The 15,695-nt window shown below is 47.3% G+C and overlaps 1 protein-coding gene across 1 annotated transcript in view; it reads right to left on the bottom strand.

Annotated features, from left to right (window-relative positions):
- Positions 1-2,060: 2,060 nt before the first annotated feature.
- CHST8 (carbohydrate sulfotransferase 8) overlaps positions 2,061-15,695 on the bottom strand; it is a 280,818-nt gene continuing 267,183 nt past the window's right edge. Inside the window, exons 2-3 of the mRNA XM_063140869.1 lie at positions 6,468-6,505; positions 2,061-3,209 (exon numbers count right to left, since the gene is read on the bottom strand). Of these exons, the coding sequence (XP_062996939.1) occupies positions 2,061-3,209; positions 6,468-6,505 (1,187 nt within the window). The remainder of the gene's footprint in view (positions 3,210-6,467; positions 6,506-15,695) is intronic.

The raw sequence follows: 15,695 nt of genomic DNA, 5'->3' as shown, positions 1-15,695 counted from the left end.
GTGATCCTTAAGGCTTCGTATGACAAAAACAGCACTCTGAACTGTGCTCAGAGGCTTTTAAGGGGGCAGCTAACTGTTTGTGACCATTAAAAATAAAGAACCCTGATGAGCAGTAAGCTGCATCTAAATTTATTTGCTACTTTAAAGGCAACATTTGATATTCCCTGAGACTACATAGATTACACTAAAGATTTATGTTAATGCCAAGGATTAAAAGAATTTTAATAGCATGCATAAAGATGTAAATGTGCTGTGTTTCGTTTTCCTGCAGACGAATATGCCATAAGGGAGCTATAGATGGAAGAGAATGTATTCATATCCTGCGAATTCTAACATCTGGCTAAATTTTGCACTCCTGTGTTCATTAAATATTAGTTGCTTTCCATTGGTGCATCCTTGAAACCACACTTTAATATGGAAAGATTCTAGCCCCCCCCCCCCACCCCAGGTATTCCCAGAAGGCAAGCAGAAATAGTTCCATAAAACAGCATTTTGCTAACCATCTTTCTGCAAAATCTTGATTGTCTCTCTGATTAAGGAGGATACCATGGAGAACTATCAATGCCCCTCCCTCTTTCCTCCATTGCTGTATAATGCAAATATACGCCATGGCCATATTGCAAACCAAATGTGCTTTATTGGGAGTCCCGACATTAGATGTATAAATGTAACAAATGTAGAAATCATACAAAAAATTAGGGTCTGATGGAGACAGTTAAGGTGCACATGTATACATCACTAATTATAGGTTATGCTCGGTCTTTCTTGCGCTGCAGCTGCAGAAGAGCTCTGTAGCAGATCCGTTTTAAATGCCTAGTATATACCACAAACAGGCACAGACAACTGAGACTTCATTTCCATTGATTTTGCAGGCCTATGACTAGGTTAAAGGTGGCCATTTGTTGATATTTATTATAAAATGATTTTGTTTTAACATGGAGAGATGGATCACTGTGAAATAATCAACGATCCTTGAAAAATATGAGGACAGAGTGTGCTTCCAGAGCATAGCAGCAATGGTCCTGAATGTAGGAGTTCGTTTAGGGTGGAGCTATTCTTCCAACCTGTATTGGTTTGAAACCAGTTTAACTGTCATGGCTTCTGCCACAAAGGATCTTGAGAATTGTAGTTTACCAACCCCTGTTTCTGCCCCCTTCCTATCACAGAATTACATTCCCCAGGCTGCTCTGTGGGGAAGTTTTCACCTCCGGTTTAGGGTCAAACTAAACACTCTGCTAATTGTGCATAGTGTAGCTATGCGCAATGGTTTTCATAACTCATGTGTGTGCATGGCCCCAATTTGGACCAGGACCACAGTGCTTGGGAGGGGGATTAAAACTTCTCCCACCTCTTCCCCCCGGGGGTGGGTGGGTTCAAAACTGGAAAAAAAAATTCCATTGGAGCAATTGGAGGATTTATTCCTTTTTGCGACCCCCACCCCATCCCCTGCAGCCGATAAGTATGTCCTTAGCTCATTTGCAGGTGGGTACAATTTATTGGGACCTCCTGTTATATAAAGAAGCATTTGAGGATCTCCGCAAGGATTGTGCCCATTGGCTCCTAATAGGGATGCTCAAGAATTTCATTCCTGTTCACCGATTATGTGAACATGTTCCGTTGGCAAACCCCAATGTGAGCAGGAATGCAATTCTTGGGAAATGTTCACAATTTTCCAAACTGGTGTTCACATTCAAAAGTGCACATATGCACAAGTGTGCACTTCTGCAAATGTGCATTTGTACATGTGTGACTATGCACACATGCAGAAATCTCACCCACCCCACCCACCCCGACATTTTCAAATGTTAGCCTACAAACTGAACATTTTCAGTCTGGAAAAAAATAGCATCATAAGAAATACATTTTTTTCAATTGGGAAAAATGTGCAATTTACAAAATGTGTACTTTAAAAAAATGTACATTTTCCCCATTGGAAAAAAAAGATGCTCCCGTCCAGGAATGCAAGCAAAGTGAAATTAACTTTGAGGAAGAATCGTGAGAACCTCAGCAAGTTTGCACATTGCTTGTTCGCCCCTCCTTAGTTCCCAACTCTTCCATGGTTAATACAGGTCTTCAAAAGGCTTTGAGTAATTAAACATAATATAATCCATATAATAGAAATCATAGCTGCGTTGCCTTTGAGAAGGGGAGAGTTGTGTGAAATATTGCTGTGTAATTTGAGTGGTGGTTCGCTCTTCATCCGAATGTCTGTCTTTAAACCTCGGAAAAGTCAAATTTTGTGGAGCATTTATTAAATGCAGGAAGAAGTTGGCATCTTCCTCCATGGTTTCAAATTTACCTATAAAATCATAGTCTATCAAGCAGGGGCTGCAGAGTCTGTTGACATGATCCCAGTGGATGTCCATGCCTACAGGGCGATGCACGTCAAGAAGATATTGAATGAACTCTTTGAAGGTCACCCCAGAACCTGTCCTCAGGGCCTCCTTCGTGGCATTAAGGCGGTACTTTGAAATGATGGGTCTGCCAAAGACAGGATGGTAGTAATTGTTGGGATGCTCAAACTTGTCTCGAAACGCCGAGACCAATTTTTCAAAAGGTTCGCGAACAAAGAGCATCTTAGTGTAAGTGTTGAGCCGCTGGTTGATCCCTTTGCGATCAAATCCATCCAGCCGTTTCAGATAATTCCCATAATGCACCGTATTGTGTTGGATAACTCTGGTTGAGGAGGCCAGTCCATTAAGAACCATAAGCACCCTCTTCCAGTTGGAGCAACCGGCTTTGGGAACTTCGCAGTATAAAATTCGGTACTTATCTTCGACGAAGATCCTGGAAACATGATAAGGCGTGATGATTCTCTTGTTGTTGCTCCTATATTTCAAGCACGTCTCTTGCATGATCCGCTTTCGTTCTCTTTGGGTCTCATAGAGGCTTTTCCATTTAACGTCATGTCTATCCTTTGATTTCACAACGGGCAAGTTCAGAAAGGAGCCATTTACAGCAATTGGGATAGGGCTCTTTTTGATGACAAATCTCCTCCTTCGTTTGTGAGTCCTGGCAGAATGAACTCCCGTGCCTTTTCCCTGATGGTCTTTAATCATGACCAATATGTTCTGCTTTATGCCTGTGCTTTGATGCCTCGTAGGTCCATTCTCCATTGGGTGTAATGAAGCCCCCTGGTCTACAACCGGAAATTCATCACCAGCATTTCCCTGTATTTTTCCATCCTGATTGTTACTGGATACACAGTCCTAATGGAAGAAAAGAACCAAGAAATTACTAAATGAAAGAGCATTCATCACCATAGACAGCTTGTAGAGTTTAATGGTGCAAGCTATTTGTACCGTTTTAGTTCAGCCTAACTAAATGCATTGTCCTCCACGCAGCTTTAGTGCTGCAGTAAACCCCCTGTTTTTGACTGTATGGCTCTTAACCTGAACATCAATCCTAGAGATAAACCCAAAAGACCAGCTAGGAAACACGTAATGTTTTTCATAGTTTATGAGCGACTGCAAAGAAGATTTCGGGTTGGAGGGCTTTGGACTCAAATCTGTATCTCAAGGTACCTTTGGAAGTTGGTTTTCCTGCACTGCAGGTTTCTCCTCTTTAATGTTAACTAGGAATGGATGAGAATTTTTTCATTTCAGTTCAGTTTTGGTAAGAATGTATCAAAATTTGCAAACTTCCCCATATTTGGGACAAAAAGAAGTAGAGATTAACACAATTCAAATTTGGGATAAAGTAAAACTGATAGATTCTTCCCTCTTGGCCTGAGCTCTTAGAAGCCTGGCTTTGCATCCCTGAATATCCAACCATGGGGGATTCCACACGTCGTACTGAGGGCGCTTCCATGCGCCCCCAGTGCGCGCCCAAAGCGATCGTGTAACTTGCCTGTTAGAAGAGACGAGGAAGAGGCGTCCTTGCTGCTGCTGCCACCCACCTACCTCCTCGCCAGCCGGGTCGGAGAGCAAAGCCGAAGAAGGCGGGGTTCCGCCGAGCTCTCTGACTGGGTCGGCGAGGAGGTAGGTGGGCAGCGGCGGCGGCAGCAACAAGGACGCCTCTTCCTCGTCTCTTCCAGGCAAGCTACACAATCGCTTTGGATGCGCACTGGGGGCGCATGGAAGCACCCTCAGTACAACGTGTGGAATCCCCCCATGTTGGCAGGGTGCCCACCTCTTTCCTTCTGAGAATTTTCTTATCTTTAGCAGCTATTTGGCAGCTGTTTGGCAGGCAGGTACATCATGGACCCCACCATGCTAGGCATAATGGTGCATATTGACATTGGCTGGAGCTGGTGGGCGAGAATTTCATTTCAGTTTATTTGTTATAATCATTTACCCAAATCCACTAAGTTCTTCATATTTGGGAGAGAAAGAATGTGATATCTATCTATCTATCTATCTATCTATCTATCTATCTGTGGGGAAAAGTGAAACTGACAAATTCACCCATCAATAATACTAACCTGGGGTGGGGTGGGGTGGCATTTGTACCCCCTAATGTCAAAGTGAATTTGGAAGCTCCTGCTTGGGTGAAACGCGGTCAATAAGACGATGCAAAACAGACCACGTCTCTGTGTGCTGCTCCTCATTCTTTTCACAGAGCTGGGTCGCGCTTGGTTCATTCAAGAGAAAACTACCTTGTGTGCATTGAGAATATGCCTCTTGTACGAGGGAATGGGGAGCCATTGCACACGTGGGGCTGTGGGCCATGGTAAAAATAGGCAGATCGACCACACTCGTTGCCCACCTGGTTTTACTGGAGACCGAGGGCATCAGCTGGGGGCCAAGAAGTCTGCTTGACGTAGGTAGCAATCCTGTAGACACCCATCTGGGGTAAGTTCCGTTGAACTCAATGGAGCTCCCTCTTGAGGAGCCATGCGTTGCAAGGGTGCAGAACCTCAGGAATCCCCCCCCAAGAGTCCCAATCTGGCCATTTGGGGGTCTCCAAAATGGACATGCCCCCTTCCCCTGGTCCTGCCCCCTTCCCCATCCATCCAGTGTTGGGGGGCTTCCGGGCTTTTCTGCAACCTCCCCATTCTAAAAGGTTGGAATGCCTCTCCTGGGTTAGTGGTGGTAAGAGCTTTCAGCTGAACTATGCTGATAGTTTGGGTATTTTGGCCCCGCCCCTCTTTTCTTCAACCCCGCCCACCACTGGAATAAAGCCCCTGAACTCTGAAATAGAATCCGGCTCTTGGGCTGAAAGAGGTTCTGCACCCCTGATGTAGAGGGGGCTGCACTGTTCATTTGCAATGTTTGTTTGCTTTTTCTTGGACCCCAAACTTTGCCAGGGCTTCCTGCCCCACTGACCCATGCATTTCCAGTGTAATGCTCCAGGGAACTTCTAGGTGGAGCTCCTACTAGGGTGACCATATGGAAAGGAGGACAGGGCTCCTGTATCAGCAGGTGCCATTTGTATGCATGTAGCACCTGGTGAAAGTCCCTCTTCATCACAATACTTGAAGCTGCAGGAGCCCTGCCTTCTTTTATATCTGGTCACTCTAGTATAGCTCCTGCAGCTTTAACTGTTGAGATGAAGAAGGTATTTCAGCAGGTGCTGCATGCATACAAATGACACTTGCTGAAATTCCCTTTTCTACACAACTGTTCAAGATACACGAGCCCTGTCCTCCTTTCCATATGGTCACCCTACTGTTATCTGCACAACATGAAATACTAGTAATGGATTAATAATATCAGGCTTGATCTAGTACGTGCCTGTCTTTGGACAGGCTGTTCTGAAACACTCACTAGCAAGCTTAGGGAGCAGTCCTATGGGCTGCACCCTGGCTACTCATCAGCCTCTGAACTCAGAAGCTTACAAGTGTCCTAAGTAGAGTGGTAGGCACCTCATTCCTCCCATTTTGCATTTAAGCTAGGGTGACCGCATGAAAAGGAGGACAGGGCTCCTGTATCTTTAACAGTTGTATTGAAAAGGAAATTTCAGCAGGTGTCATTGTATGCATGTAACACCTGGTGAAATTTCCTCTTCATCACAACAATTAAAGCTGCAGGAGCCCTGCCCTCTTCTGTATCTGGTCACTCTAGATAACAGGGACAAAGTTCTCCATGCAAGTAAAATCTTGCACTGCTCCAAGCCATCCCTCCCAACAGCCTGTGCTTGGAAAAGTTCACCATGGCTCCCTGCCGTTGTGAAGAACAAAGAGCCACTAGATGGAGCAATTTCACCAAGCTTTTTTTAATGCCAGTAATGCTGCTCTGTGACTTGAAATGGGATTTTTATTAGTCAAATTAGATTCACACTGCAGATATGCAAAATATTTCTCTGGCAAAGTGCATCAGATTTATCCGCCCTAACAAACTACAAAAATCTACATTTCAACAGCTTAACAAATTGAGAGAATTTAGTAAGGAAATTTGGGGAATACAAATTCATTCTCTCTTCCACTAGTCATTTGATTCTCTGTTCTGCCATTCAACGTCTCCCATTTCCCCTTCCAATATTGCAAATGTGAGTCACAAATGCAGCTTTCCAAAGAGACAACTTACTTTTCTGGGTTGCTGAGATCCCATGTTATATCTCATTCCTAAACAAAGAAAGAAAAGCATTGTTATGAGTGGTGTCTGCAACAAAATGTTGCAGCATATCCTCCCTTCTGGCTGGAGTGCTACTACTCAGGATCCCAGCTAGCATTCCCTTCAAAGAGTGGCATCCCTTTCTCTCCCACCTCCTCCGCCCAGTTTTATGTATTTCTTTTTCAACTGACATTCAACATTCTATGATTAATAAATATGCTCAATCCTAATTGTGCTATTGGGTGTGTGCGTGCTTCCCCCTTCATTTTTGAAATGAAGACCTTTTTTTTTTGTAGTGTTCCAAACTCTGGGGTTCCCATGAGCATGCTAACACACTCATTTCTCAGTGGTCTCACTTGGGCTTCAGTCCTGTTAGAACATATCCACCTGAGTTTGCAATGAGAAGAAAACTCTTCCCCATCCACTGAGGCCAACAGCAGATAGGTCAAAAAGGAAAAAAAGAAGCTGCAACAATAATAAATATTTATCAATTAGGAGAACATAGAAATGTACAACTTATGGTTTGTGTTGTTGTTCAAGTGAATTAAATTTTGGCAACTGTCTAAACAGCCAATGGAGTCAGCATCATAAGTTGCTTGAACCGAAAGTAGTTGGTCTCTCTCTGAGTGGATCTACACAGCGTACTGAAGGCGCTTGCATGCGCCCCCAGTGCGCCCCCAAAGCGATGGTGTAGATCCTGCCCTGGAAGAGATGGAGGAGGAGGCGGCTGGGGAATCTGGCCGCGTCCTTGCCACCGCCGCCCACCTCCCTGCCGGCCGGGTCGGAGAGCTCGGCGGAAGAAGGCGGGGCGGAGAGCGGAAGAAGCTCTCCGACCCGGCTGGCTCTTTCGCCGGCAGCAGGAGGCCGGCGGGGAGTTGGGCGGTGGCAAGGACGTGGCTGGATTCCCCAGCCGCCTCCTCCTCTGCCTCTTCCTCCGTCTCTTCCAGGGCAGGATCTACACCATCGCTTTGGGGGCGCACTGGGGGCTCATGCAAGCGCCTTCAGTACGCTGTGTAGATCTACTCTCTCTTGCAATGTCCCTTTGTGTTCTTTCTGTCTTTCTTTCTTTCTTTCTTTCTTTCTTTCTTTCTTTCTTTCTTTCTTTCTGTTGCTGCAAATGCGGTATTACATATAGCCATTTCCTGCAGCCCAGGAAATGGGTCCCTGCTACGGATATTCATCTGAAAAGAAACCAAGCCCTCTACTGTGGCTGCTTCCTGTCTGTGGCCCATCAGTGCATGTGTTCAAGAAGACCATAGAAAGAAAGGAAAAATGGCTTGTGGTGACATTTCTCTATTGGACCTGGGGTAAAGAGGATTTGAAGCCACGGCAGAGGGAGATGAGACGAGAAGCAGGGCATTCCACCAACCCTGCTGAACGACCACTTGCTTGCCCCCTCTTCCCATCCCATCCTTTCCCCCCTTTGGGTCAGGCCTAGTTAGATCAGGGATGCAAAAAGTCTGGCCCGTGGGTTGCATGTGGCACATCAGTTCCCTGGTGCATCGGCTGGCGAACAGATCATGGCGGCACTGCCTGGGAGACTGGGAATAAGGAAGGGATTGGCTTGCTGACAGCAGCATTGGCAAGTGAATCTCTCCCTTTATCTCCGATTGGTGAGTGCTTGTGTGTGTGCCAGCACATGTGTGGGCACATGCAGGCACATGCATATGCGGCCCTCTGACCTCATGGTGCGGCAAGCTGTGGTCCTTGAGGCCAACAAGGTTGTATATCTCTCGTTTAGATTGGGTAAGAAGCATCTTGTTTTTATTGATTGTGTGCAAATCTCAGGCAGCAAAAAAACAGGAGCTTTTTTGATGGAGGAGTGAGATAAAAGTGCTTTAAATAAATGACTGACGACCCCTGTCTGGGTTCTGCATGCGTGCTGACGTCCATGTGTAGAGCTCCTCTGTCCAAGTGGAGGAGGGGGGAGGGAGCTGATGAGTGGGTGTGTGGGGCAGCTGCAACTACGGCAGGCAGCAAAGCTGGCAGCTTCAGAAGGCCGGCTAGGGATCTCAATACTTCAAGGGTCATTTCTCCTGGTATGGTTGACTTCAGAGTCTTACACTCTGGCAGTTTGGGAATGGGCCTTTTCAGTGTTAGCCCCTGCCTTTATTGAATGCTCCCAACTGTTACAGCCCAACGGCTGTGAGGAGCTTTGGTGGTGTTTGTTCTAAGCAGATTGTGGGGAAACAGAAGAACACATGGGAGAGCCAGTGTGGGGCAGTGGTTGAAGTGTTGCATTCGGGAGATCCGGATTCTCCTGCCATGGAGCTCACTGGGTAGCTTCGAGCCAGTTACTGATTCCCGGCCTGACCTACCTCACAGGGTTGTTGTGAGGATAATATGGAGAGGAGGAGGACCATGTGGGCCACCTTGGTTTCCTTGCAAGAGGAAAAAAGAGGGGGTATACATGAAATAATAATTATACAAACCAATTTTCATTAGGGGTGTGCACGGACCCCCCACTCCGCCCCGCGGGCTGATCCGAAAATTTCGGATCGGCCCGCTCCGCTCTGCGCCGCTCTGCCCATACTCCGCTCCTCTTCGCCGCGGAGCTTCGGCTCCGAATCAGAGCTCCGCAGTGGAGGGGAGTGGTACCAGGTAAGGCCGGAAGAGGAGGGCGGGGGGGTTTACCGGGCCCTGCCACCGTCGCCGCCCGTGCGGCGATGGCGGCAGAGCCCAGTAAGGGACCAAGGGGGAGGGGGGCCTTACCTGCCTCCGTCCGCGGTCCGTTGGCTTCTTCAATTGAGCCCGTGGCCCAGACTTCCTGGTTGAACCGCGGGCTCAACTGAAAAAGCTGACGGACCGCGGACGGAGGCAGGTAAGGGAGAGGAGGGGGGGTTATCGGGCCCTGCCGCTGTCGCCGCATGGGCGTCAGCAACAGCGGCAGGGCCCGGTAAACCCCACTTACCTTTCCGGCGGAGTTCCGGATCGAGGCAAAGGATCCGCCTTCACCTCGATCCTCTTCGCCACGCTCCGCCGGCCCCCCAATCCTCTTCGCCTCCGCCTTAAGGGGAGACGAAGCACCCCGCTCTGCTTCTAATTCGCCGGTCCTAATTTTCATACTGTTTTTACAGTACGTTTTATGGTGTTTGTTTTTAATTGCACTGTGCTGATATCTATATGATTAATTCTAGCTTTCTGTGTTTTTTGTGTAAGTTGCTTTGAGACTGCTTTTTGCAGTGGGAAGCAATGCACACATTCTGACATTGATGATGCTGAGTCCAGCATACGCTTGCTCTGGCAATTCTAGGTATACCCATGTCTCCTGTGGCTTATTGAGGGATCCCTTCTCACGGAAAGAGATTGTTTGGAAGCCCCATGTCTGATGCCCGCAAACACTGAAAGAACCCTTGCTTCTTGTATTTTTCACATCCCAGCCTCTTGTCATTGAATAGGTCTACGCAATCAGCTCTTCCAGCCTCTCAGCCCTAATTATCCATGTATTTGGATCATCTTCCAAGGCCATTCAGAGAAATAATGTTCCCTGTATATAAACGGGATAATATCGCAGCACCTGAATGCCTGTCACACAGTAGCAGCAGCAGCACAGGAGGACGTGCGCTTTCACCCCCTCAGCTCCAGTGACTATTAGTCGATCACAATGCATGCATGAAGCCCTCTAACCATGTCAAGACCGCTTGTTCTTCGCTTGGAAGCAAATCCCCCCTCTCCCCCTGCCGTCCCGCCCGCAATGAAGTACCAGTGACTGAAATTTCTTTGGATTATGCAACCTGGCTGGTCCTTTTATGCATTTCCCTGGTAAGGATTTCACCACTTGTCACTGTCAGTGCTGCCTGAGAAAGCTTCAGTTTAATTAATGGGGCTTTGCAATCTCTGGACTTTTGACAAGGAGAATTGCAGGTCAACACTCTGTTGCACAACAGCATGGTGCTCTATTGATGGCAGGGCTCTGGTATAGCTCAGTCCCATCCGATTAATTTTTAATTGGAGGCGCTCCCTTTTGTTGTTCTTGCTCTCTCTCTCTCTCTCTCTCTCTCTCTCTCTCTCTCTCTCTGTGTAAAACTCTTCAGGTGGTAGAGAGAGATGGGGAGGAATTCATTGACTTCCCATTTTAATATGAACTTCTAATTTCACACTCTTGAACACAAACACAAACCAAATTTTGCAATGGAATTCTCCAACCCAAACCAGTGTACGAAACTGCATATATTGAGGGGAGGTGTACACAGAAAAGTGAATATTAGTGAAAATAACACCAAAGATTGCTTGCGAAAGTGGGTATTCCAGGCAAAACTGCATGCACAAAGATGTGTAATAAAATCATTTTTTAAACATCTCAACAGTGGGGATCAACTGAATTAAAGACTGGAAAAGGGAGGCATGGAGAGAAACTGAATCTGACAGATTTGTCCATCCCTGCTGGCAGTTCTTGCCTATTATTATTATTATTGTTGTTGTTGTTGTTGTTGTTATTATTATTATTATTATTATTATTATTATTATTATTATCCCTCTGTAGCTGCAGGCCTCTGGCTCGTGGGATGCAGCCACAAATTTGGGGCCAGAAACACATGTGTGTTTCATCCAGTCAGTGTCATATTTCAGGAGACTGGTGCCAGATATGAAAGCTGTTACAGGGCTCTGGCATTTTTCTCCTGACCTCAGCTCCATTTCCCGTGCTCCCCCTTGCCACGCAGGCCAGAACTAAATCACCCCCAACATGTGGGTGTCAGTGGGTGGGTGGGTGGGTGTCACCCAAAGCCACAACCCTGCCTCATAGAAAATGTGTGAGGTGATGTTATCATGTTCAGCATCTTCTGCTTGTGGGTGTATAGTAACCCAGTGGGAATCTACACTGATGTTATTCTAACGTTATGAATGGGTTACTGTGATGCAAAGCGTCACGTGACCCTGTGTCTCTAACAGTGTATAGGATGGGAGAGGGACAAGATGAGATTGGGTTTAGATCAGAGATAAGATTTTAGGTTTGAGAACTGAGAGAAAGAGAGGGAGGGAGGGAGGGGGGAAGGTCTGTGGTGATTGTGCAGGGGTTGATTGAGAGAGTGATTTTGGAGTATTATGTATGAGAGAACCATTTAAGAGTTACCTGTTTATCATTCAGCAATGTATTACTGTAATTAATAAAGCTTTCTTTGGTCATAAAATCCTATGGCTTCTGCTCTTGGCTATGTAAAAAGGAGAATATATGGTCAAAGAATAACGTCTGTGTGTCTCCACAGAGAGAGGACTGAGCCCCAAAGGTCCTGGTGGCAGCAAAACCAAGAGTGTGAGGGGAGAAGGTGGCTCCTGCTGCAGGGTGAGAAAGGCCTTAGAGAAACAGAATTCTCACTAGGAGAAGGCAGGGCTTCCCAAGCCACGTCACACATTGTATATTTCTAGGCATTCACAGGGGAGAAAGGAGGAGGTTCAGGCCTGTGGTATCAGCTGTAATATCAGCTTCCAGCAGGGGAGAGGCACTTATCCCAGGATAAACGTTCTTTCTTACAGTCATGACATTATTTTTACTACCACTCGGTCACTTTGTGTAGTTGCGAATCAGAGGTGCTGAAGCTGAGGCTCATGGGCCAAGTTTGGCTCACCTGGGATTCCAGTCCGGCCCTCTGGAGTTCCCCAGATGGCCAGGCTTCCTTCCCCACACCCACAAGTGGTTCTCACTTCTCCTCAACCGTTTGTGGTTTCCCACCTGTTGTGCCATCTCTCCCCCCCACCCCAGGTATTGTACAAGGTTAGGGTGCTTCTCCTAAGGCAGCCTTCCTCAACCTGGGGCGCTCCAGATGTGTTGGACTACAACTCCCAGAATGCCCCAGCCAGGCTGGGGCATTCTGGGAGGTGCAGTCCAACACATCTGGAGCACTCCAGGTTGAGGAAGGCTGTCCTAAGGCTTTAGTGACTGGCAGAGAGAGTCACTAAACTGGATTTTCTTTTTGCTATTTCAGCCCCACCCCTTTGCCTTCTGTCCCGCCCACCGCTGGGATGCAGCCTGCAAGAGCATCTCCAAAAACCAATTTTGCCCTTGAGCTGAAAGAAATTCCTGTTATAGATTGTTGTCTGTATTTGGTTTGATTGATATTTATTTTATCTCAGTTATCATTGTATGTGACACCGAGAGGTATTAGCTACAGGGTGACTAACCCATAGCAGATACCCAGAACAGAAAGCCTACACCAGCCTTACCAACACCTTCCACAATGTCCATCATCCCCAGCCAGCAGTGGCATGCTGGCTGGAGATGATAGGAAGTGATGGCCTATCACACCTGGACAGGCATGCACCATCCCCCAAGGCTGGAATGACAGGTTGCCCCAAAACTATGCCTTTCCATTCCTTTCCTTACAACTCAGTATGTGGCAACAGGGAGGGGCTCGCACAACTCCTGGCCACATGTTGAAAGAACATGGGAGGGGATCTAGCCCCCCCACTGACAGGTACTGCCGCTATTCACCCTCTACTCTCCTCCATGTCAGAATTGTTTCCCTGCTCTATGCATTTGTCCAGCAAGAGAAAGGGCTCTTTTTGCATACGGATGTGTGTGCATTTGCAGAGCTATTCCTGAGCCCAATTCAAGGTGCTGGTCTTAACCTATAAAGCCCTACATGGCTTGGGACCACAATACCTGATGGAACGCCTCTCCCGACATGAACCTACCATACACTGCGCTCAACATCTAAGGCCCTCCTCCGAGTGCCTGCTCCAAGGGAAGCTCGGAGGATGGCAACAAGGGAGAGGGCCTTTTCAGTGGTGGCCCCCCAAATATGGAATGATCTCCCGGTTAGGCTTGCCTGGCGCCGACATTGTTATCTTTTTGGCGCCAGTTCAAGGCTTTTCTCTTCTCCCAGGCGTTTTAACAGCATTTAACAACGTTAAGTTTGTTTTTAATGGACCCCGGAATTGTTGTTTTTAAATGGAGACTGTTGTTTTTATACTGTTTTTTATGTTTTTGATGGTTTTTAAATTTTGTATACTTTTAATGTTTACCATTTTTAATTGTTGTAAACTGCCCAGAGAGCTTCGGCTGTGGGGCGGTATATAAATGTAATAAAATAAATAAATAAATAAATAAATAAACACAAGGCGGGGGCGGGTCGTGGGCATCCGGCTCCATCAGGATCGCCCTCGCATTGCGTGAACTCTGTGTGCTTACATCCGCATGTGCGCAGGGCTCTTTCTCTCACCACCAGTGGGGGCACTGCGGTTTCCACTAGCAGTAGTGCAGGCCTCCAACCCAGTACTTTGAATGCAACGGGGGTTGTGTGGATGTTCCCTACAGAGATGCCCAACGATGCCGAAATGGGAAAGGAGGCAGGATTGTGGTATCATGAACCATGGGGAATTATCCATCAGAGAGGTTCACATGAACTCCCCCTGCATATCAAATGGATGTGTGGAAGGGGCGCAGGGTCAAGGAGGCAAGCCCCTCCCACTGCCAGAACTGTGCGCCCCTTCCCCCCTCCCATGAAGAGCTCCCTATCTGCCCCTCCAGGCCCCTAGAAGTGCTACACAGAGAGGCGAGAGGTCCTGTTGAATGGGGTGAGCTGTGATATGGGGGGATATGGGGGGGACACAGGGGATCCCCAAAACCAGGAGGAAGGACCTTCTGTGAGAGGAGCCCTGCCTAGTGTGTAAGGTCCCTTCTTCTTGCAGAAGGCAGATCATGGATCCAACCCCCTGATTGGCCATGCATACACCTCAGGTGGAGGCACTCTCTGTGCACGGAGAACCCCTTTTCATGAATGCCTCTTTTATGTTCATCACAGGAAGCAGAAGGCAGTATGCAGGCCTGCTGATGGACAGAGCTAGTGGGGGCCCTTATCTTTCAATCCAGGGAGAAGCTCATGGGTCCCCTGCCCTGGAAAGGTGCAGGAAAGATGGTGAGAACAAGTCTGTGGCCTGCCATTTTCCCTGGCAGTGACACATTTTAGATAATGCGGCCCCATCCTGAGGGTCCTAAGCTATTCTATGCTGAAAGAAATGGTTTTTTTGTAATGCTGTTGCTGCCAACAATGGATTTTAAAAGTGTCTTCTTCACAGTGAGCTGGTGAGGGGAGTTCTTTGCACTTACAGACTGTACTCCCAATTGTTACATATAATAATGAAATCCCATTAGCTAGAGACACAAGTAGGGACATCAAGATGGCAGTTGTTTTTGTTACAAAGTGGTGAAAACAAGAACTGGGTAGTCCGGGAGTGTAAATGGAAGGTAGTTGGTTGCTGATCCATTGAGCAGCCCTTGAGATACACATCGGGCTGCCCAAGACCTGAGGCGAAGTGCAAGATGGCCGCCCCCTCCCCAGTCCATGGACAAAAAGCCGGCTGGGCTGGCAGATGAATCTGCCTCAACACTGACAATGGGGCTGCGTCCTCCGCTACACCTGAAGGCAGCAGGCGAATTTACAGGGTGCAGAGCAAGCCACGTGGCGCACAAATCTCTCCTCCACCACCTTCCAGTATCTCCCTCCTGGCATGAATCATACTGTAGAATCATAGAATAGTAGAGCTGGGAGGGGCCTCTAAGGCCATCGAGCCCAACTCCCCACCCGTTGCTCAGGGCTGACAGCATCCCCCTGCCAGCCCCGGTTCCAGGGAGCCATAGGGTTGCTGCCTAAATTATAAATCTTTTAAACACCTTCTTTATAGCATTTTTTCAACATCACTGCAGGTCCCCTTGGCTGTTTACATTCCCAGATAAAAATCTATTAACATATTTTGCAGAATTTTTAGAAGTGACCTAGGAAGGTTAATTGGGACATTCTCAAAAATATTAAAAAAAAAATCTGTGCATAATGAAAACATAATGAAGAGATGGAAATTGTACTAGTTGCTTAGGGGAAAACAAAGCTAAATGATAACACTAAAAGTCACCCAAAGCAGGGGCAGAGAAGTGGTGGCTGGGACCAGGCCAGCGTCCCAATTTTTACTTGAGAATGAAGGAAATGGGACATTGGAAAACCTTTGGTGAAATCTGTAGATATCAGGTGCCATGTGATGTACAAGGTCAGACTCTATCCTGGTTCCTTGCTTTCTGTTTCATTGATTGGAGGAGAATGTAATGTACTGTGGCCTCAGTGCCCCCTCTCCCCACCAGCTCATAGGAGGACACAGAGGGGGAGGAGTCTTCATTCAGTAACCCATCATTTGCTGCTTTGGGACCCTCTAGGCTGGAGAACCTGGCTTTACCAGACTCCCCAGCCTCACCGCCTGCATGCCCTTAAGGCCAGA

Source organism: Elgaria multicarinata, chromosome 14 (assembly GCF_023053635.1).
Source record: "Elgaria multicarinata webbii isolate HBS135686 ecotype San Diego chromosome 14, rElgMul1.1.pri, whole genome shotgun sequence".
Classification (NCBI taxonomy): Eukaryota; Metazoa; Chordata; class Lepidosauria; order Squamata; family Anguidae; genus Elgaria; species Elgaria multicarinata.
This window is presented reverse-complemented; position numbering and strand designations above follow the sequence as displayed.